The following is a 22,617-nucleotide window of genomic DNA, read 5'->3' on the forward strand; positions in this document are numbered from 1 at the left end:
AAGCGGCCCCATCCTACGACCGTATCTGTGGAAGCACGAGTGCGCATGCACTGAAAGTATGCTGCCAGATACGAAATGAAATTCTTCGATGCCTACTCAGTTCCGACGAAGATGCGTAAGTAAGTACACACAATCAGCAGAGGCTGTCATCTTTTTCCAGTATGCATATCCCGGGATTCCTCATCGAAGGTCTCTCACCGAAGCTGTGCTCGCGGCAACGCAACTCATGTCCATTCCAGTGGTTGTGGTAACAGAAGAAGTTGGGCGACATAAAAATGGTGGCATATGGCGCTGAAGACCTAGAGTTGTCGAGTCATGTGATGACTGCTGGCCCTCCGAAAAATGTGAGCGAAAATGTTCGCCTTCCTCACTCTTGTGAGTGAAAGTCAGGGACATAATGTTTGGATCTTGGCAAAAACTTACAACGTTGCGACTGACGGCCAATGGCAGTTGCGCCTTCGCATACTCATGACTTTGTACCTCGAGAACATCGTGCAGGCCCTGCATATCCATCCCCCTCCCGCACCGATGCCACTCCCACACGTGAACGCGTTCAACGTCACTATACATTATGGGGGATCAATTAGCTCTAGAAGTATCGACCTGTCGCTTCCTGGACGATTCAAAGCTTCTTCGTGTCCTCAACCAATTGCCTAGAAAAGGCGAAGCAACAGCGCTTGACAGAGACGACGCAGAGCAAGCAGCAAGAGCCGAAGCCACTAACCTTGATCCAGGCATCATCGTCTTCTGGTCCGATGCATCGAAGAACCAAGCTGCTCAAGTTTCAATCACACCACCACCGCACGCAACAGGTGTTGGCTGCGGCATCACCATGCAGAGCGCAGTAGAAAAGAGATGGTGGAAGGACTACTATTGGCCGCTTGAACGCGGGACAGACATTAACGACGCGGAGCTCCTCGCTATGGTCAATGCAATCGAGATGAGCATAGATCATATCGAGGAGGCGCAACTTAATGGCGGGGCGCTCATCAGAGAGGTCAGAATCTACTCGGACAGCAAGTTCAGTATAGAAAAGATCAGAGATTGGGAGAAACTTTCGCAGACAAAGCAAAACCATTTTCCACAACAACGCGAGATAGCAGTCATCAAGCATCGCAGCCACTTTCTCTCAACAATGGGTGTGCTGCTGAAGATCCGATGTGTCCCTGCGCACAATAAACCTGTTATCGATGGCAACGACCGAGCTGATAGACTGGCAAAGGCTGCGGCGGTGGATCCATGGGCTCCGACATTACCATATGAACTCGACGGCATCCTGAGAAATCCTCCTCCTCGTGCCTTGGGAGTGGCAGCAGCCACGAAACTGACCAGGCGGGGCAAGAAGAAGACTGTGCAGGCGTTTGTCAAGTCAACATCGAGGAAGGTCCAACATGACAAAGTCGTTAAGAAGAAGGAGAAGAACAAGGCTATAGGATTGCAGGTGACAGCTCAAGCTTACCTGAACGTGGTCGATAACAAGCGTGTGAGGCAAGTCTCCAACCAGAAAGATTGTGAAGATGATGCAGGAGACAACATAGAGATGGAAATGGATGAACCAGGCTCAATGCGAGAGGGCTTTGATGAGCGGCAAATGTCCATTGATGACGACGAGTCCGAAGCTGCAGAGATGGATCGGGGTCAAGGAGGATGGGTACCTCCATGCGAGAACGACGCGCATATTCTATCGGAAGAGACGAGTACAGAGCACGAAACAACGGAAGGAGAAGAGCATATTACGACGGCTGTGTTACACAAATCAAAGAAGATTGAAGCTCCGACCATCAAGGATGCAAGATTTCATATGCTCGAGCTCATTGGGGAGGCAAAGCGTGGTCGAAGTTGGAGAAACAGGATGATGATACGTCTTGCAATGTGCCCGATGCTGATGTGCTAGCGGCCTTTACAAGCATTCGAGAACTGCGCAAAGGGCTTTTGGCGCAAGCGAGGACCGAGGCTGCGAGTTACGTGGAGCACTATTTGGACAGGAGACCAGGCGAAATCCCGAGTCACGCCCAAGGTCGTTCTTCCCGTCCTTTGGCCCACGGTGCGCCCTCGATGCGCGAACAGATAGACCCTCTAGCTTCTGGAGACATGAAGAACAAGACTCACACCCAGACACCTTCAGTGGGCCGCATCGGTCGAGTCTTCCGTCGCATCCGGCAGAGCTACGAAACTCTTTCGGCAAAGATTACGAAGAGTTGAGGCCGAGATGAATTCCGAATGTTGCACAACCTGTCTGTCCCCGGTGGCGTACTCCGACACGCACGATCGAGTTAAGAAGGGAGAGACTACAGTAATAGTCTTGTCAGCCCACCACGAACAACAATGGCACTCCCGACAACATAAGACATAATGAGATGTGACAGAAGGCAGGAAGCGACGCAAACAGGTTGACCTCGGTGGGTGCACCACGTTGAAGATCGCGATAGGGCTGTCTCATGATACGGGTATCAACATCAGCTCAATGATCGATAAGCATAGTCAGTGGAAGGTGACCGCCCCGTTACTGCGGCGTAGACAAACCATCATACCATTCACAACGGCCAACACCTTTATCTTAGTGCTTGTTTACCTAATGCTGCCTTCGTAGACCGAAGGCGCGCCATCATCTTTCGAGCTGAAAGACCTGCTACCATTACCATGCCGCAAAAGAAAGAAGTGATGATCGCCGCGGTCCAGATGAATATTATGATGACCAGACGATGCTTTTCACAAGCCATGCGGTCGTCAACGGATGAGCGAAGGTCGACCATAGCGATTGAAGCATATTCAGGCTCTATTCGAAATGTCTTGTCATTCCACTCCCTCTCAACTTTACAGAATTGTCATCTTTTGTCCCCTGCTGTATGCTTATAATTCGCCTCTCATGCTGCGCTTATATAACTTTCCTATCCACGCTACCTCAACTAGCATGAGTCGTAGCCGTACCCAACACTGACATCAGTGAATTGGTAGTCCCATCTCACCTTCACCTGCACAGGACCAACGAACACTGGCTCAAGTAGCACATCTTCACCGAACTCTGATCTCTCGGATCTGGCATATGCTATACCATCCTCGATCATCCCGTAGATGGGCCAGAACCAGTCCTGCCAGTGTACCACCGCCTCCTTTGCCTTCTTCGAACAGAGCTTTCGGTTCCACCAAGTCTAGTTGGCAAGACTCTTGGCCTCAGCGAGATGCTCCTTGGCTCTGGCAACGCCAAGAGTGGCGGCGGTGTGGCGATGACCAGTTTTGCTGACAGTAGCGAGACCACCACCAACAAGCTCGTCGATCACGCTTCCGACTGCATCTTTGTCGCTTGTGATCAGAGCTGCTCGAGCAAGCGCCAGTGCAAGAAGAGCTCTAGCTTGTGCGATGGCGCACCACATATCTGGCGGGCCTTCCTTGGGATTATTGGGTCGCTCGGTGATAACCTTTTTCGGTATCTCCGGCTTCTCTGCCACTCTATGATCGAGTTTCAGCCGCTCCCAGTTGGCGTCGAATGCCTTGACGACTAGAGTGAGGCCGGCTGCCACATCTTGAATGTCTGGGATTTGTGCCTCCAGAGTATTCTCATTGCGCAAAAGGTGCTCGGCAAGAAGTCTGAAGATTACGGTAAGATATGCGCCATGGAGAGACACGAGACGGCGCTTCTGGCCTACGGTCGGAAGGACGTTCTCGAAGTCGCCTGAAATGTCATCGGAGACTGCCTTTGATGAGTTTCTCGATGGCTTTTCAGCTGTGCTGAACTCAGGACTGATGCAGCGCGCGACTTCGGCGAGGTGCTCCTCGAAGGTGTCGACCGTGGTCTCTAAAGCCGTGCTGAGTGGGTAGTCGTCTTCGACCAAAGCCAGAACGTCGCGAAGGCCTGACTCAAGTACCTTCGACAATCCCTTGATCTTGTCTGCATTTGTGGCTGGCAAGCTTGGCACATCCGTCTCTTCATTTGCGACTGTCTTTTCCTTTCTGGCCGTCAGTGCTGTGGGAGCCTTTCCATCTCCTGCAATCTCGTCTTCTACACACTCGTCCCGACAGCTGCTTGACGAATCAGCCGTAGTGTCTTTGCCCAAGACTGCACCAAGAGGCACTTCGTCCTTGACATCACACTCGGTGTGAACAAAAGACGGCTCCTCTCGCATCTTTGTCTCTATTGCTACCCTCCTTCTGAGAATTGTAGTTGGTTGGTATAAGTTATCCAAGGTCCAGAGCTGAGATTGATCGGTCTGAAAGAGTAACAAGTCTGGCTCGAAGGGATCTGGGTAATGTGCAGATGGTATGGATCGAGATATTCCTGGAGCAGAAGTTTGAGGTAGATATAAGAAGCCGCATTTTTGCGAAGTTCAACGACGCGTGTCGAGTCACTCTGAAGAGTGTCGACTGCACTTGCACTCCTTTGTTCGATGGTGACAACCGACAACCGACACGGTGAGCTAATGACCATGGTTCAATCAACGAAGCGGACTCTGGTATGATATATAGTGCATTGGACACATGGCTCCTCTCATAGCACACAATATCACTTCAGAACACTCGACTAACATCCTCAATGTCGACCAACAAACGATCACCGTACATTGGACTGCCTGGAAAGACGTTCATTGTGTATTCATGACGCGCCAGCTGTAGATTGACATTCTTCGGCAATTGAGAGATGAAGACAGCATAAATGACACGCTGTTTGTTCGCGCACCCACATCCACGCAACTGACACAGTTGCTCGTCGACGCAAGCAGTCGATTGATGGCAATCAATTACCAGACGCCTGCATGCATCGAATGCGCTCAATAAAGGCTCCTTTTCGTCGTCCAGGAGTCCCCCGGTTGCTTCAAGCATGCATAAAGTTGTTCCATCGTTATGCCTCCTCGTATGTCGTCGTTGGCGCCAAAGGTGATTGGCGATGTCGTCAAGTCGTATAGCCTAGCAGTCAGAAAGTCAGAAGGTAGTGGAGCGGGACAGTGTGGGGGACTTTGAGTGCTGTCCAAGTGCTGTAGGCCTGATGCGGCTATCTGACGCGATAGATGTCCGATGTCCTATGCTCGCCGACTGGCAGCTGTCCAGGATACCTGTGCCTAACTTGGTGATAGGAGGCTCTTCTTCTTTGTGCTTGGGCCGGAACATCCTCAGCGGATCAGGATATGGTAACCAGTAACCTGACTCGTTGGGAGAGCGTGTAATGTCGACAGTCTGACTTAGAGACTCTAAATCAGGCGGTTCGTAAGACCCAGATGTTCGAAGTTTCTTCAACCTCGACAGGATCCGCGTATGCCACTTCGTGAGCCGAGGACTTCCCGCTGCTTTGTAGTCTTTGTACCATTCGAGGCCAATATATGATAGTACGTAGGTGCTAATAGCAAACGCGACGACCATAGCGAGGAACGGTGTCATTGTGCTCGTGAGGCTATCCGTATCTTTGATGTTGTTCATTCCAAAGAAGCTCTGTTCACCAACGTGTCAGCAACTAGGCTTTGAGAGTTGACCAGCTATGGCCAATTGTTGGTTGGATCGAGAAGCCACATCACCCTTGGCAGGCGATTCATGCCACTTTTTTCATATGCTGACGTCCTCCTAAGAATCCGGACAAGGACCACATGGACTTGACGCTGGCGGCCTGTAACCTTGCATATTGTGCTGAGTCGACTTGCGGATTGGTGACAGTGGTCAAGATATTTCCGGCATAGTCGTGGCGTCCGCCAGAGCTGACGCATGGCACATGCTGGCTCTTGTTTTCCGATAATGGAACTAGTCTTCAATGCGTGGCCGCCTAGTTGCAAGGATCACAGCGTGGATTGGTCACGCGCATGATGAAGGTGAGCATAGTTGCTTGGGTAACGTACCGTAAGCAAGGGAGGACTTACACTTCCCTCAGTAGAGTGATTTCTTCTTGCTTTCTCCGAATCCTCTCCAAACGAACTTGGAAATGAGCTTGGAGCTCTGCTTCCGCGTTCTTTGCACAGGACCACAACTGCTGGAAACATTCTTCAGGGGGGTGCCAGGGACCAGCCCCCACCGGGTCACGGTGCCAGACAGCCATTATATGATTGCAGAGCCACTCCTTGATATCATGCTAAATGCCTTCGATGTTGTCCTGCATAATGCGCAGGACCTGCAAGATATTGAAGTAGAGCTTGGACCTCTCGAGATCTGCGTTGTCAAACATGACCTTCGAGGTACTGCAAGGATCAGACACCTGGGAGAGCTATGATACATGTTAACGATTGCGCAGGCAAACTGCACAGAGGATTTGACGCCTTACCCGTATGCCCACTTCCTGGTCTATCTCGTCGAGTATAAGTGTGAAGCATTGACTAGCGTGATACAGACCGGCGGTCACTGCTCGAATGAGCATGAAAATGGGTCCCAAATGCATGGACAGTGGCTGGTCTGAACGTGAATAGCCCCAATCTTGGCTTGGCTGATACTCGTCGTCGTCTGTCATAATGAGGAGTGAAAAGCCAACAGTGGTCTGCCTCGGGTGAAGCCTTAGGAGGAAAGCCTGACGAACCTCGTGAATGTGGTATGGCGATGCTAGCTTACTGCGCCCGTTGAAGCTAGCATGTCTCATGCTTGGGAGGATGCAAGACTCACGCTTCAGTTTGTAACCAACAGTGGGTGGCCACACACGTTGATTTCTGCGATCCCGCGTCAGGTAAGTGAATACGAAGGGTAGGCCATAGTACGCCTCTGGGCACGATATATCTGAGAACCCTCGGTGAGCGTTGCGGTGTATAGTCTGCCGTACCGTTCGCGACCACGCCTCCACAAAATCATGAATGACATCGTCCAACGCAGAAAACTCCTTGTACCAATGATCGTGAACTTCAGATTCAAGGCACCGGCCCATGAGATGATTCATGAGAACGAGCAGAACCTCCAAACTCAATAACTGGCCCCGTATGCGAAAGGTCCTGTGATGGCTATTAGCTTCAAGACTTTCTGCGTGGTGGGGAGGACGCCGGGGACCACCGATCAAACTCACATGCAATAGCCCACGGACTGCGGGGTGCGACTTGAATAGGGACGGCTTGCTTCTCGGTCAGCTCTTAACACCATCCATAATTGGCTCTAGCTTACGCCACGAATGTTTCGCTCGATGGGAAAGGCTTTCCCGTCGTATGATAGTGGTAGGAGGCCACAGCTGGCATAAGCCGATGAGCAGAGGTCCTGTAATAGAGGTTCATCTAGCACAGTGCTCGCTGCGCTGCGAGACTGAAGTTTGCAGAGGATGTGATGCACTCCCTCAGTATCCGGAAGGGCGCCCTTTATGGTTCTCAACTCAGGCAGCGACGTGGATATCGAAGATTCCGAAGCTATGCTTAGCATTTTGTACTTGTGTGGAGGGAAGGAGTGTACGTTGCTCAAGACGTCGATGAGTCGAGCAAATTTGTCTTTGTTGATTATATGTCCATCGAGCCAGTGCCGAAAACTTTCGTAATCCCTGCGTTGAAGACATCAGAACGAAAGTTACTCTGCGAAAGTTCAGGAAGGTACTTGCTCTCACCTTACCGTCATTGAAGCATTTTGTATGCTTGAGCTGTGTTGTTCCGGCTGGGAATGGACATTCACTGAAGTACCAGTTTCATGACTGTGAAGCGGCGCCTGGTACCCCCCTAGCATCCACCACAAGCAGTAAGTCACTTCATACTGCCTTTCGAGGAGCTGTTCGATGCTTCTAGGAGGGCAAGCTTCCGAGAGGCGTGTTTGCTGGTCATGATTGTTCTCGGTGCCGGATTCTCCCATAGACGCACTGGTCTGCTGATGGCTTCGATCTGATGGCAACGTGACGTCGTTGTAAGCCGACATAGCGCTCTGCAGATCAGGAGCTGGAGCTGTTATGTTACTGGACGGTGCGTGTTAGTGCAGTGTACAATCGACTGTGGCAGATAGTATCATGAAAGATATCCACTGACAAAAGGTCAAACTGGATCGAAATGAACCGTGGTTGGCTAATAGCTCCAGATGTGTATCATGCTGTTCGCCCACATTGACTCCGGGAGCATTCCCGTGACCTGTAGGTGACTATTACTAAAGGACAACCAGCCACTGCACCGTGGATGTTTTTCCAAGCCTGTGGGATCTTTTCGGAACCTTGATTTCGTAGCTGGGGGGTACGCCAGTAGTCAATGGTGCGTACATCCGCTCACGTTGATTTACTGGATGGAGAGTGCTCATCGAAGCACTTCGAGATTCTGCCTGTCAATATCAGAGGCAAGACGGTAGGCGCCGATAAGGCACATACATCGCAAAGGTCCTCGGATCGTGACACCGAGATCGTCTCCTGAGGCTATGTTAGGCGGCTTGCCGCACAATTCAAGAAATTGCGAAGGCAGCCCAATAATAGTAAGCTACGTGTTCGAAAGTGATCATAGCTTACGTCCCTCGAACAAGACATCCAACGTGCCTCAGTGCACTCTGGTTCGCTACTGGTAGGCCCCTGGGAAGACATATCGGGGACAGGAAGATGGCATCCGAAATGACTCGAGAGGTTGCACCAAAAGCGTGGAGTTGCACGCAACAGGGCGAATACGTTGCCTGTCGAATGAAGATTCTTTGAATCACGCCCGGCTCGCATAGGAATTCCTCCTGGCTTTCGGGAGTGTTGGATGAAAAAGTTCTTCCGCTGTGTGTTAAGATCTGGGAACACCCCACGACAGGAAGGTATGGCGAGATTAGCTGCCGGCCCGCAACGTGACTTTTGATACCAATCTGAGGCTGATAAGAAAGTGCGGGGAAGCTTGGGGAGCACGTCCGGGGTCTGATTTGACTTCACCTGCCTCTCACATGGCGCTTGTTCTCCTCCTGTGTGGTTCGCGAAGCCGCTTGACCCGGCTGACCGCTGTCAGGAGCCTGCCTTCTTTGCATAAGGTTTCAGGTACAACAAGCCTTGGCTGTAACACTGTCCAGTGACTGGGAAGCTCATGCCTATGCTCCGAACTACTTAACCTCGGAAACGTGCTTTCCTGTCATTCTCCTTCTAGTTGATTCGCAAAATCTGATCAACCTGCTCACAGCCTCCTAGTGCTACCTTGCACAGATCACAGTCTCAGGCACTATAGTGACACTGGTATTACAGCGTACCCACGGGCAGCTACTCTTTTCAAGTGATACCAAATCCAACTTTCCCTCAACTCGGTTTCTCTCCTATCGAGTGCGAAACACGAATCCAACATCAACCTCATTTTCAACCTCACACGCCCAAGTTTGCACCTCTACAACCAAAATGCAAGCAAGATACCTCCTCGCAAGCATGGGCGTCCTAGGCGTAGGCGCAGTCGCTCTCACACAGATGGGCAACTACTCACAAGACCGCCAATACAAGAAGACACTCGCATACATGCACGATGGGCGGGACAAGATCGAGAAGAAAATGGCCGAAGCACAGACCACCGTCGCCAATGCTGTTTCAGGCAAGAAATAGATGTGTTTGCATCGGGGCAGAGGAGCAAGACGAAATTGCCAGCCAACGATGAAGACAATTGGTGGGGCAAAATATCACGACGTGGAATGCATTTTAGCCAGTCGGCGTTATTGCTTCACAAGAGATGCCATACGCACCAGGAACGCAGGGAAGACAGTAAGAGGCACAAGGTGGTGTAGCTAGGCTCCCGCAAGCAACAGCAATGCATAGAATTGAAATCAGATCAAGGCGATATCGGTGCTACTTGTGCGCACACTTCACGATCGGGTGTAACCTCAAAACAAGGAACGAGAAATTCGAAAGCGCTGCACTTTCATGCCTCCTCAGCACATCTGCTCAATCACAGTCCTGTGTATACTCCTCCGGATTGGCACCAGTGCTCGAAATTAGCTCAAATTTTGATCTTGATACCTGCCCGCTCCATACAAATCGCAGTAACGCTCAAGACTCCCGCATAGCCCAATAGCATAGCCATAGCAGATCCATTTCCCATATCAAGCGTATCGAGACTCAAATTCACCACTCCCGTGCCCAGATTTGCAATTAAGAACAATGCCAAGCCACTCTGGTTGAACGCTCGCATGATCGGGCTTGCTATCTCAACTGCTGAGGCAGAGTCGTGATATTCCTGCTTGCTGAATGTAAAGCGTGGGCCAACTGCTTCAATCAAAGCGAAGAGGAAGAGCTGGGCGTTATTGTAGGCTACTATCCAGAGGATGTAAGGGAGGTTGGCAAGCCGGCGGGAGACTGTGAGGTTTGCGGCGTAGACGTTAGTCGATACGAGATAGAGCAAAGCGTATACTTCAGCTCGGATCAAAAGATTCGGTAGCACGACCTTTTTACGCTCGGCTGCCACTTGCTGTTGCTCGATCTCAGTGCCTGAAGCCCCCTTTTTGGTCGTGGCTGGTTTCGTGATAGTGGCATCTTGGAACTGGCAGACTAGGATGCCGGTGCTGCGGCCACTGAGGAAGATGGTGAGGTAGCCGATGAAGGAGAAAACTCCTTCGCGGTTCTTAGTGAGTAGATCGGAATTTGGCGTCCGTGGAGCGATGAGGATGAATGCGAGGAGGTTTGTATTGTTCAGGACGAGCTCATGCGTAAGGCTGATCAGGAGAGCCACCACATCATACCGAATAGACCTAGATCGTGAACCCGTGCTTGCAGAGCCCCTCAGGAACGCCAAGCAGCAGTCAACTGCCTCCACAAATGGTGGCAGGAACCCAAGTGTGAAGAAGAAGTTCCAGTGGACGCCATATTCGGTGACGTGTTCTGCATAGTCAAGGTTCTTGACGGAGATGAGTCTGGCAATACCAAGGACGAACAGTGGTATGGAGTGTTTGCAGGCCGCAAACATCCTGCTTTCGATACTGACGCCTTGCCGATGGCTTGCTGATGCCGACCGCTGCCCATCACGAATCACGGCCCGTGCACCTACCAGGCCGGCACTGAAGACGAAGCTGCCAACACCTAGGTCCATGAGTGATGTACCCCACGTTTCGACCTTGGCGAAGCGACGAGGGAAGACGTGAAAGTCAACGGCAAGGATTGCGAGACAAGTAGCTATGAGCATTGCGCCGCGGTAATTCGTGAGGAAAGGACGAGTAATGAGCGTGCCCGGCTGGAGGGTGATGTCCGCCTTCGGTTGAGCTTTACCCTTCCCGTCGGCGTGGATGGTTCTAGTCCCTCCATTCTGTGCTGTGCCGTCTGACGTGGCCTTGCTAGTACTTCTTCTGCTTCGTGCTTGCTGCTGCAAAGGAAGCAAGAGTAAGCCGGCAGGCACTATCAGGGCCAGGTTAAGAAAAATTGGAGCAGACGCGTATGCCGTGAATGCAAACAATATGGCGCAAACATTCAGCAGAAAGTCGATCGCATATACGACAAGGCTCGAGTCGCCTAAGAGGTCTCGTTTAGAGAGCGCCGTCCATAACAAGATTGCTGACTAAGCATTACATGTTTAGTTTTTGCATAATTCAACATGTCGACCAACATACCGCTGCCACCAGTGTCACAAGGTTGATGTCGGTCAAGGAGCTGCCAGATAGGTTCGATACGAAAGCTTCTTTTCGTAACTTGTAGCTCAATGCTTCTGCTCTTGCAGCTGGATTAGGATCGTCCATCTTGGCTCGAGATTTCTGCGTTGGCCGTCATCAAGTGAATCAATTGCACACGAATAATGACTGGATCGAGACGCTCGGAGCAGGAGTTGGTTCGCTGCGCTGGATCTTGTATATAAAGCTACTAAGTATAAGCAGGATATGACCACAGTTGCAATATCTAAAAGCTTTGGAGTCAGCCCCTGGTGGTTCACCTTGTGCCCTAGAAGCCCCGAAGTTGTCCCGCTTCGATAGGTTTGGGTGCCCATTTTCGGCATCGACCAGGCCATTTCTCTTTCCTTGCCGCCATCATGTAGATACAGCAAATAAAGTCTTTGGGAGCCGCGGGCTTCCACACTGTCTAGATGCGTATCAACGGATCTGTTGTTCGAGGTGATGGTTCTACACCATCCGCTTCCTCCTCCGAAGGCGTCGCATCCTACTCCATGGCGGAACGCGAGAATGATTTAGAATTGGCTCCCCAAGCTTGCACGGCTTGCAAAAGGCAGAAGCGGAAATGTGACAAGAAGCTGCCACAATGCTCGCTATGCTTACGGATGATGCGAGAATGCAACTACTATGAGTCCAGCACTCCTGCCTCAGATCGTTCTACCGTATTGCAAGATCGCATTGCGGAGCTCGAAGCTCTACTTCAGCAGAAAGACAAGCAAATTCAGCAGCAGTCCATCAGCCCATGCCATTCGCGACAGTTCTACAGTCCGGCTGCCAGACTTGTCAACGCCAATCCCTTCGAGCAGTTTCCCGCCTTGTTCTTCCTCGACAATGAAATGTTCAAGGAAGCAAGAATGTCCATTCCGAGACCGTCGCCGCCAGTTCCCGAGGACATCTATCAAATGCTAGGCAATGTTGATGGTCTTAAGGGAATCTGTGAGCGCTTCTTTACAGCTACACATACATGGTTCCCCATTCTTTCTAAGAAGCGCTTCGAGATCATGCTCACCGACCCTGGTTTTGAGCCACTTCCTGACGTGGCATTACTGTTTTCTGTTATGCATTTACTCACAGACGAAGGCTCAAACTGCCGCAATAGCACGCGTACCAATTCTTACTGGAGCATCAAGAATTATGCTGTGGCACTGGAAGCAAATGCGGTGATGACTCCTCAAGTATTGCAAGCAAATGTGCTGATTGCAGCGTATGAGATTGGCCACGCTATCTATCCTGCTGCATACTTATCTGTCGGCAAATGTGCGACTCTCGGGAGGGCTCTCGGACTTGACAACCGCAAAGACGCACCGCAGATGCTTCGTAGGTATGGTGCTTGGGCAGAGCTCGAAGAGCTGCGCAGGGTGTGGTGGGCAATTCTGCTGCTTGACAGGTGAGATACTAAGAATCTTAGATATTAACGGGCTGACCATCACCAGGTATATCCATCTCGGCCTGCCCGGACATGCCCTGGCTACTGAAGATCCATTTCGCAACGAGGTCCTCCCGGCCGACGATGCACAATTTGATCTAGCTGAGATGGCTGGTAGCGAGCCGCTCTACGTTGGAAGTCCGACGAGCATCAAGGCAGGACCATTCGCACGTGCCTGCCAAGCGGCACATCTCCTCGGCAAGGTCATTGCAGTCCTAAATGACCTCTTAAGAGAAGCTGAGGACCGCTTCGTCACAGCACTACATATTCATCGCACGTTGACAGCATTCATTCAACTTCTCCAGCAAGAATTCTTCAACTCGCCAGATGCATATGCAACGCCAATGGCACTGGCATATAGTGCTCTTATGGCCCTCTGCGACCCGTTTTGTTGCACAGAATCGAACAGAGGTGCGCACACAGTGGAAGAGGCGGAATTGCAAACCGTCTGCATAAGTGGCATCAAGACTGTTGCAGATGATATTGCCAAGTTTGCGCTGCAACTGAGATTGAGCATGAGTTTGAGGCCCGCAGCGATCTCACCACTCATCTCGAATTGCCTCTATATGGGCACTGTCACGTTCGCATGGCGGGTCTACGAAGGCGAGAAAGCAGGGACGCTAGATGCGTACATGCTGCTGCGTGACACATTGGGCATTCTCAATGGTAGGTGGGCTGTCGGAGGTGAATATTTGTACAGTGTGGACAAGGCGAAGGAATTGCTTTACGACAGCCCACTGCTGTAACTACGTCCTCCTTCTCGGCACTGGCGTCCTCCTCAGATGCGGTATCCGAGTCAGATTGATGTCTCGCAGACTCGTGGATCGATCATGATATGCCAATGCATATTCAGGGTGAATCCGCTTCCCATGTGGTAGTGGCGTGCTCCTGGGGCTGACACAAGCAGCTGGGAGAGGCAGCAGCAGGAGCACACAAAATAGACGAATTCATGGGTCAATATGCTTCCCCTAGAGACCTTCAGAACATGCCTGGGGAGCGCCCCAGTATCTTGAAAAGAAAAACGCAAAAAATGACCGGCGCTCTTCTCGGGACTGGCGTCCTACCGAGATGCGGCATCCAAGTCCGATTGACGTCTCGAAGACTCTTGATTCGATCGTCATATGTCAGGAACGATTTGCTACACAGGCCGAATACGATTGTCGCTTGTTTTTCGCATGGTGTCCTTTCGAGATACTGGGGCGTTCCTCAGGCATGAAACGAAACACTTCACGAATGTGCATCAACCATCAAATTCAGTTGCATATGTTTTTCGCTGCTGCTTCTCGCGACCACTTGTTTCAACCCCCAGGAGCACGCCAGTGTCGCCTGACTGTCACAAGAAAGTTTCAAAGTACTGTCCTTAGTGGCCCTTTCGAGGCTCAAGCCTTCTGGAGCTCCAGTCTCTCGTGGACACCAGCCAACGCCTTGCCTCTCTTGTGCTTGTTGCCAAGCCATCTACCGGGATGCCACCAGGTGAAGATATACACCGCAACCACAATGGGTAGGAACTCCAGACAACCGAAATACACCTCATGCGTGCTCAAATTCTCCATGAGACCCTCCGCCGTCTCCGCCAACCTAAAGATCGTCCTGAGGTACACAGCCAGCGTTGCGACGAACGTTGCAGCCGCGAAAGTCTTGAACTCGGATGTTGTGACCTTACGCGATCTCCATATGAATGCAATAAACACCAGTATGAACAGAAAGAATGCGAAGACTTGAAAGGCGAGGCCAGCGAGAAGAATGTGGTTTGGCGTTGTGGGGTCCTTGCCGTTACTGTACGCGACGCCAATCATTGCTGCGCCGGCGACTTGAACAATCGTTGCAACCACATCGCAGACGATGAAGATCCACAGAATGAGCTTTGACGACAGCGGTGCGAATTGTCGACCGATTCTGTTGATCGCAATGCTGATCAAGGTGTAGATTGCGGCCTGGGCACGTCAGCTTCCGGAACCTACAGTGGCTCAACACATGATGAACCCACACTGAACATAACAGGCGCCACAACGATGAAGAAATACTGAATCACGAAATAAATCACCGCGTACGGGTTCTTCTGGCTCGAGAACGTCCTCGCAATGTAGCCTACCAGCTCCAGGACCAGGCCGACGGTGACGGGGATGAAGTACCATGATTTGTATTTGACGAGCAACCAGCCGTGGATGATGAGCGCGATGGAAAAGAGGGCGAGTGCGAGTGCGCATATGGTGATGCTGGGCACGTATCCGTAGATGATTATGCATGCTGAGCCTGCGGTGTCGGGTCGTGGCCAGTTTGGATCGACGTAGCCGCCTCGTGCGACAGCGCTGGCGCAATCGCGGTCGGACTGTGAAGACATGGCGAATTGCTGTGTCCTCGATGTCAATAGATTGTCGTTGTTATAGCTGCTCGTTTTGGTTTCTGGTTCAATATCGCGATATTTCTACGATACTTGACTTTCAGGCTGGTCGCATGCTCGGGCTGTGGTTCCAGATATCACTCGCGGCGGCAGTGCATGGTCAGCTTATGGGATTCATGTTGTCTGTTCATCCTGACACGAGGGATTCTTGGATTAGCATTCCATGGTGAACGGAGGTCCTCACTTATTCCGATGCGTGTCTCAGCATGGAAGTAAAGAAAGTGTTGACGTCAATCAGCCTCAGCCACAGTGTCGAATACGAACACCCCAAATCTTCTTGCTGGTGTCCCAGAGAACAGGTAAGGGGACATGAGTGACATGGTATATGGACAAGAAGTCTGTGTTTGAGACCTGCTGAGTTCCGGAAACTCACAATCTCGAGCGACTTGCTGTTCCAAAGAAAAGGTGAACAACGGAGATTTGGTTACGGCCTCATGGAACCGCCTAAAAAAAGCTCCGGTCGGCTCAACGGGGAAAGTACAGCGAAGACGAACAGACCCTCGAGAGACGTTTGTCTCTCTGGGAGAATTACGCACAAATTGGAGTTGAGGCAGGTTGGGCGGTAACTGGCTTCTTGAGATAGGAACGCTGGCCATTACTCTTAAAAAAATGGTGCTTTTTAGCCCGAGACAGGTATGAGTACACTTTCTTCCACGCGGGCAGTCGGTCAAAATGGCCCATTTGCGGGTTCGAGTGTGGGAGCGCATGGGGTTTCAGACAGAGGTAAAGGATTATCGATACCCACTATCCTCAACATGACGGATGCAGCATAATTTGTCCATTCAAACGAGACTGTCCTTCAAAATTGCGCAAACGAAGGGGATACAATCGACAACAATGACCTTGATAACTGAAGATCTCGTGAAGAGTTCTGAGTGACCACAGGCACCAAGCCCAACATTATTATTGAGACCAGATAGTCAGGGGCTCTTTCGATTGCGTTTAGCGTCGATCGCCTGGGGCAAGACCCTCGGCAAATCACCTCGCAAATCGGAATGTTTTGGTGGCTTTAATGGTAACTTACGTCTTGGGCATCTCTTGCGGTTGGATAGGTCTTGCAGTTCGCCGCTACACTCTTTTGCTCAGAATCTGCTATTTGGCAAAAGCAGCTTGAGTAGTTGGGGAGGGGAAAGTCGCAGGACTGTTAAAACTTGAAGAACTGTCCAAAAAGATGTAAGCGCCACACCCCTGTAGACCCTAGCCTGTTCCAAAGTTCCATAACGGACGCGAGAATTTCCTTGTACGGCAGGAGCTTTGGTGAGCATATGGTATGATCTTGATTTACGCGCTCAAGTACCTCCTGGCGATGCAGCCACGACAACCTATCTCACTCAGGACTGCCTCTGACGTCGCTATCCCAACGTTCATGCACTGGTGTGCAGTACGAGGATTGCTCTTACCGAGGCACTGGTGTCCTCCAGTTGGGGAAGTAGAATTCTCCTCGCTTCCAGAGAGTCGCAGCTTTGGTCTTTCGCTTGCACTGCAAGTTTGCGTCATATCAAGAAGGGATGCGGAGATGTAGCTGCGCCATCTTCACAGAGGGTACGATACCGTAGGGCCAGACCCACCACCTACTATGCCTAGCTCTGCTATCCAAGCATACGGTAGATATCGTCCAAAACTTCTCGCACGAGGTGGCATAAGCTTCATTTTGTTTTGGCGTATGCCTGGGCGCCAGTAGCATTCCCGCCCATGGTATGGAGCGACTAGTCAACGTGGCCAATGCGCGTGATAAGATTGAGTTTGCTGCGCCCCAAAGTGCCAAGGCTTCCAGGCCCAAGTTTTTGGCAGAGAACGCAGAGTCGCAGTTTCTTGCCATTATGAAAAGAGGACCGTGCAAGCGAACAAGCGTCGATGACCGCTGCCCCTGTGTTCTGCCAGAAGCAAACAAGTGTCGTGACAATCATCTGCTGAAATTCGGCTGGTGCAGGCGTCCGCGCGGCGGGTGCCCACTGTTGAGAAGCCCTGACACTGCCCGTACACCGTAATCAGGCAGTAGTTGCGTGCATCGCAGTTTCCCTCCTGCACCGTCAGAATTCATCGGATTCAAAGTGCAACCTGATCGTAAGAACAGAGACTATCTTGACATGCAATTGCGACAAAATTTGTGACAATCACCTCCCACAAGACCTACCTGAACCACGACCCTTCCTCAGACTCGAATATCCCCAGCAACAATGGGTCACCTTCGCTCTCTCACATCGACAGAGGTGGAAAAGTTGCTCTTCGAAGGTCGACAGATTGTCATACTCGACGGAACAGTCCTGCAGCTGGATGGCTGGTTAAACGAACATCCTGGCGGGCGACTGGCCATTTTGCATATGGTCGGACGTGATGCATCGAACGAGATTCATATGTAAATTGCCCACTCTTACTGTCAAAAACAAGCCCACATACCCTCATCCCCCATATGCTCGTGAGAGGAATATATGGAAGGTCACAACGACTGTAAAAAAGGAGATGAAGTTGATTTGGGCGCCTTACGTGTTATATTCCCCTCGGATGCACCGGATGCTGCTGTGGCCGGAATTCTAATCCCGCGGCCAACCATGCCCATCTTATGCCACCTTGCTGACCAATACTCTGCAGCTACCATTCCTCCTCCACTCTCCGTTCGATGCAAAAGTATCGCATTGGAAAACTCATAAATCCGTGGACAAACAGGACACCGCCAATAAGAGGGGGTGTGTTCACTAACCCCGAAGAATCAACTTCCGACTCCGAGCTAAGCGATGCTTCAACCCTCGTTGCTTACAGCACATCCAATGATGATGCTGTATATGACAGCGGCGCCAAGCTACGGCATGCCATAATACAAGAGGTAGAGGATGTATCTGATTGCCTTGCATCCTCCAAGCCGCTCCCACCAGCAGTGCCACAGAGAGATGCCGCTACCCAAGCACTCATAGAAAAGACTATTCGAGGGGAGGTGGACGACAACATCAGAGACTACCCGTCGTTAGACACACAGACACAACGTGCCATCGAGAATAGGTACAGAGCACTCCACGACCGTGTCAAGAATGAGGGATATTATGAGTGTCGGTACCAGGAGTACGCCAAAGAACTATCTCGATACCTCTCCATCTTTGCTCTGTTCATGACAGCACTGGTCCACGGCTGGTACTGGACCTCTGCTGCTCTGCTTGGTCTCTTCTGGGTAAGCAATGGACACCGGTTCACATACACCAGTACTGACAAGAGTCTAGCACCAGATAATGTTCACCGCCCACGATGCTGGTCATCGAGGCATCACTCAGAACTTCGTCAAGGATACACTAATAGGGGTCTTCATTGCCGACTTCTGTTGTGGGCTCTCCATCGGCTGGTGGAAGAGTAGCCACAATGTGCATCATCTCATCACCAATTCTGCAGTGAGCTACTCGCCTTCTATGACCTGCCAGGCACAAGACACTAACAACCATATAGGAGCACGATCCAGACATTCAGAACGTACCACTCTTCGCCACCTGCCCTTCCTTCTTCAAATCGATACACTCAAGCTACTACAATTTCACCTACGTCTGGGACAAGGCAGCCGACATCGCTGTCCGCTACCAGAAATACACGTACTATCCCGTCATGGGCGTGGCCCGCTTCAATCTCTATCTCCTCTCAATACACCATCTCATCCTAGGTCCCAAACCCTCGCGCTCCGTCCTCTGGATTCGAAGAGCCGAAATTGCAAGTATAGCATGCTACTGGTTCCTGTTTGGCTACTGTCTTGTCTGGCGCACCCTACCAGATTGGCCGACACGAATCGCATTCGTCCTTATCTCGCACATCGTCACCATGCCACTGCACGTTCAGATCACATTGTCGCACTGGGGTATGCCAACAGCGGATCTTGGAGAGGGGGAGTCTTTCCCACAACGTCAGCTGCGAACCACAATGGATGTCGACTGCCCTGCCTGGTTGGACTTTATCCACGGCGGTCTACAATTCCAGGCTGTGCATCATTTGTTTCCTAGAGTCCCAAGACACAATCTTCGGCGGCTACAGTGTCTGGTCCGCGAGTTCTGTGAGGACACCGGTATCAAGTACACGATATTACCCTTCGTGCCTGGCAATGAGAAGGTCATTGGGAGGTTGGCCGAGGTCTCAGCACAGATGGAACTGATGTTACAGTGTCAGAAGTACATGGCGGAGACGGGTGAAAGCGGGCTGCATTGATCTGTTCAGACCTTGCGCGAAGCCTGTGCAAAGCGGGGTTGTTTGCTCAAATGCGGTAGTGGTAGGGGCGACGAAGTCAAGAGAAGATTGCGGCGTGTATACAAGCGCATTGAAACAAAAGCGTTCTGAGCATTTTTTTTTATTTGTTAGACATTGTCATAGAAAGTCATAAAATATGACAATATTCCAAACACCTGTACGTGCATCCAAGGAACACGTTATAACTGGCTGAAGGACCTTCTCATCCTGGATGCCCTCGTGTCGCTTCGTTGGGTCAAAGGTACGAGGATACGGGGAACCTGGGGCGGCTTTGGCTGATATGCAAGTCGGCTATAAATCCTCGCAAATGCTTGCAATACAACATGAGGTACTCTACAGTAATAACCATATCCACGGTAGTTGTATATGTGCGTGGAATCACCGTTCATTCGGTCAAGTACTGGCGTTCGATGTGATTTTGTTACCAGCACATCAACGATTTCCCATCCCGATAGATGTCGTGATTCGAGGATTCATTCAGTACTCGTCTGGGGCTTGAGAGGCCATTTCAATGGTACTAGAGCGCCCGGACATTGCCGCTTTTCACCTCTCCCGAGTAACGGAGTCTTCCGAACATCAATGGCCAGGAACTTAACATTCAACGTCTACTACAGTACGTTTCTCGAATCTGGCTGCGAAGTCGCTGATGTTGTACACTGCCGATCTGGAGCATGCTCATAAGAGGCGTCAGGGACGCATAACACTGTACTCTGGACTCTAATTGCGGAGGACGCCCGTGAGAATACTTGGCTGATCATTATCGCGAACTTGGTATAAATTTATAATATCGATGAGAACACATTGCTTTCGAATTTCTTCCCATGGGCACACCGCCCCCTCACGTAATTGTAGCTATGAACTTCTATCTATTATTTCGGAACTCGACGCAGGTATGTTGTGGTAGTTCTGTCTGTTGATCGTTCTTGGGATTTCCCAGTACCTACAGCTGGCTGGTACTACGATGCTGATCGGACTGATGCAGCCTGCTTTTGCACGAAAACGGTGCAGGTCATATTAACGAGGTTGGCGTGATCGACTGTGACTGTGTTAGAGGGGACCATTGTTGTGAGTGTATGGTCACGAAGCCGGATGGGAGCGTCACAGCATGGCGAGCTGTTCGGTTCCCCATGACATTCGCTATACAGCTGGTACATTGAAGATCCGCAGTGAAGAAAGGATGGATGACGAAGACGGCCAGCAACGAAGGTGCCAGATGAACAGCATCTGGAAAGTTGCACACGTCTGCAGAAAACTCCATCCACCAAGGCTGGTATGCAGCATTGCAGCATGAATAAGTCATCGGTCATTACTTAGACTGAGGGAGTTAACGCATCTCCCACGCGACTGATACAAAAAAGTCAGTACTCGAGGGCTGACATTCTGGCAATGTCCCCCAGCTAACATTCAGTCCGCCATCGCACACATTAACAATTGTCCATTCGATCGTCCACTCACTTCTATCGTCCCTGTCCATCTCCATTTGTACCTAATACCACATCCGCATCCCCACTACTTAGGTTCGGGCAGAATGTACCATTTGCTCTGCCAATCAGCAAAGACTTCCTTGATCATACTAGATGTGATCTCCCATGGCACATTGAATCTACCTTGGCAGATTTTGGGTGAATAGATGTCCTTAGGTGGCGGAGGCATTTCGGTCACAAAGTTGCTCTTGACATTGTCCTGGTTAAACGTTGCTGAAACTGCGCCTGTTTCGGATCCTTGTCCCCCAATGCTCGACGGCACTGCAATATTGGACTGTGGTTCAGTCAAGTGGAGGGTCCTCAAGTCGAGCGTGCCATAAGCCCGCGGTTGCATGATTACCTTGTAATTGCGCTCTGAAACCTGGCGCAACTGCAAGTGAAGGTGCTCCAGTGCGGATCTCGTAGCTGCTTGAACTTGGTCTGGCCTATCCACGCCTGGATTGGGGTCTCTCATTCTGCCATAGCCATAGCTGGCAAAAAGGCAGGCGACCCAGACCCTTCGTTCTTTGGCAAATCCGAACTGCGGAGGAATCAATAAGCATGTGCCAATCAGATCGTCTCTCAATGCAATTTTTCCTCCTGGAGGTATGAATGAATCACAATGTCGTTTATAGACTTGTTCGGCTTGTCGGTACTCTTTACGGAGTTCCAGTGCGAACCCTGCACCCCATGTGGAAAGGCAGTTCGTCGCATGGACGATTATGGAGTCGTCGGGTAGGTTGCGTATAGTTTGATCTGTATCTAATATCTGAAATGGGCTGGCTATCGCTGGAGTTGTTGAAGTTATATCACCAATTGCATGGCGCAAGGGTGGCTCATCGGACTTGATGTCAGTCTTGGACTTCTTGGCTCGTTTTTCGGCTGGTGTTTTTCCGGCTGTCATAGGATCTTTGGGAGCTCTGCGCTTCGTTGGTCTTGGGGATTGGTTCTCAACGTCCATTGCGGGATCGCCGAACTTATCGTGAGGATTTGCGGGCACTGTCAGAAACATGGAATCGAAGGGCGAGTGCTCTGGCTGTGGATCTGAGTAGATCTGTGGTGCATACGCTGCCGGAGATGAGTGTGGATCTAGTAATTCTGATGGAATGACAATCGAGTGTGGTTTGTGCTGTGAAGGATGCGACGAGGACTGAAGTGATCGGGTATTGATAGTGTTGGACAAGACTGGTTGCAGAACCTGCTGTGGCAGACTTGGTGAGGTGCGTACAGGTACTGCCGACAAAGGCTGCGCAGTTTGGACCTGTTGCGGCTGCTGATAATTTGGTTGGTTGGCGAGGAATTTCAGATCTGCCAGATAGTCATGTGGATCTTCTTGCAGAGGCTCGGTGAAGATATTCGGACCACGATCCCGAGGCGCATCTATGGCATTGTGGGACGGCCGCTCTTCCTCTTGCTCTTCTAGCAGATCATCGAACTCATTTCGCTCAGTTCCGCTTGGAAACCCCTGATAAGACATGCTGATTGAATAGATTACTGTCACCAACAAAAGCTGTAAGTGATATGTGAGCTCCCAGAGAAGAGATGAGAATGGCGGTTTACGGAGGTAACACATACTTGTAGGCGTAGATAGGCACTAAGGTGAAAGTGAAGCAAGTGCAAACCTCGAGGCAATAGCACATCTGGCAGGTGCGATGGTTGGTTGACGCAACTGA

At 50.9% G+C, this 22,617-nt stretch overlaps 8 protein-coding genes across 8 annotated transcripts; 3 read left to right on the forward strand and 5 right to left on the reverse strand.

Moving 5' to 3' along the window:
* Window positions 1-111: 111 nt before the first annotated feature.
* PMZ80_002744 (uncharacterized protein) lies at window positions 112-2,202 on the forward strand (the record flags this gene model as incomplete). Its single annotated transcript, XM_064871176.1, has 3 exons — window positions 112-119; window positions 658-1,838; window positions 1,895-2,202. The coding sequence occupies 3 exons, from the start codon at window positions 112-114 to the stop codon at window positions 2,200-2,202; spliced, it is 1,497 nt and encodes a 498-aa protein (XP_064733629.1).
* A 947-nt stretch (window positions 2,203-3,149) lies between these two features.
* Window positions 3,150-4,121, reverse strand: PMZ80_002745 (uncharacterized protein; the record flags this gene model as incomplete). The annotated part of the gene is made up of 1 exon (XM_064871177.1): window positions 3,150-4,121. The coding sequence occupies one exon, from the start codon at window positions 4,119-4,121 to the stop codon at window positions 3,150-3,152; it is 972 nt and encodes a 323-aa protein (XP_064733630.1).
* A 793-nt stretch (window positions 4,122-4,914) lies between these two features.
* Window positions 4,915-5,367, reverse strand: PMZ80_002746 (uncharacterized protein; the record flags this gene model as incomplete). Its single annotated transcript, XM_064871178.1, has 1 exon — window positions 4,915-5,367. The coding sequence occupies one exon, from the start codon at window positions 5,365-5,367 to the stop codon at window positions 4,915-4,917; it is 453 nt and encodes a 150-aa protein (XP_064733631.1).
* A 4,421-nt stretch (window positions 5,368-9,788) lies between these two features.
* Window positions 9,789-11,514, reverse strand: GWT1 (Glucosaminyl phosphatidylinositol (GlcN-PI) nositol acylation protein; the record flags this gene model as incomplete). Its single annotated transcript, XM_064871179.1, has 2 exons — window positions 9,789-11,336; window positions 11,389-11,514. 2 exons carry the CDS (start codon window positions 11,512-11,514, stop codon window positions 9,789-9,791), a joined length of 1,674 nt encoding a protein of 557 aa, XP_064733632.1.
* Window positions 11,515-11,855: 341 nt separating this feature from the next.
* Window positions 11,856-13,614, forward strand: PMZ80_002748 (uncharacterized protein; the record flags this gene model as incomplete). Its single annotated transcript, XM_064871180.1, has 2 exons — window positions 11,856-12,829; window positions 12,876-13,614. The coding sequence occupies 2 exons, from the start codon at window positions 11,856-11,858 to the stop codon at window positions 13,612-13,614; spliced, it is 1,713 nt and encodes a 570-aa protein (XP_064733633.1).
* A 633-nt stretch (window positions 13,615-14,247) lies between these two features.
* On the reverse strand, window positions 14,248-15,209 carry PMZ80_002749 (uncharacterized protein; the record flags this gene model as incomplete). Its single annotated transcript, XM_064871181.1, has 2 exons — window positions 14,248-14,802; window positions 14,856-15,209. The coding sequence occupies 2 exons, from the start codon at window positions 15,207-15,209 to the stop codon at window positions 14,248-14,250; spliced, it is 909 nt and encodes a 302-aa protein (XP_064733634.1).
* Window positions 15,210-17,886: 2,677 nt separating this feature from the next.
* On the forward strand, window positions 17,887-19,442 carry PMZ80_002750 (uncharacterized protein; the record flags this gene model as incomplete). The annotated part of the gene is made up of 3 exons (XM_064871182.1): window positions 17,887-18,429; window positions 18,479-18,643; window positions 18,699-19,442. 3 exons carry the CDS (start codon window positions 17,887-17,889, stop codon window positions 19,440-19,442), a joined length of 1,452 nt encoding a protein of 483 aa, XP_064733635.1.
* Window positions 19,443-20,990: 1,548 nt separating this feature from the next.
* POA1 (ADP-ribose 1''-phosphate phosphatase) lies at window positions 20,991-22,421 on the reverse strand (the record flags this gene model as incomplete). Its single annotated transcript, XM_064871183.1, has 1 exon — window positions 20,991-22,421. One exon carries the CDS (start codon window positions 22,419-22,421, stop codon window positions 20,991-20,993), a length of 1,431 nt encoding a protein of 476 aa, XP_064733636.1.
* Between the last annotated feature and the right edge of the window lie 196 nt (window positions 22,422-22,617).

This window comes from Knufia obscura, assembly GCF_036327395.1.
Source record: "Knufia obscura strain CCFEE 5817 isolate CBS 148926 chromosome Unknown scaffold_2, whole genome shotgun sequence".
NCBI lineage: Eukaryota > Fungi > Ascomycota > Eurotiomycetes > Chaetothyriales > Trichomeriaceae > Knufia > Knufia obscura.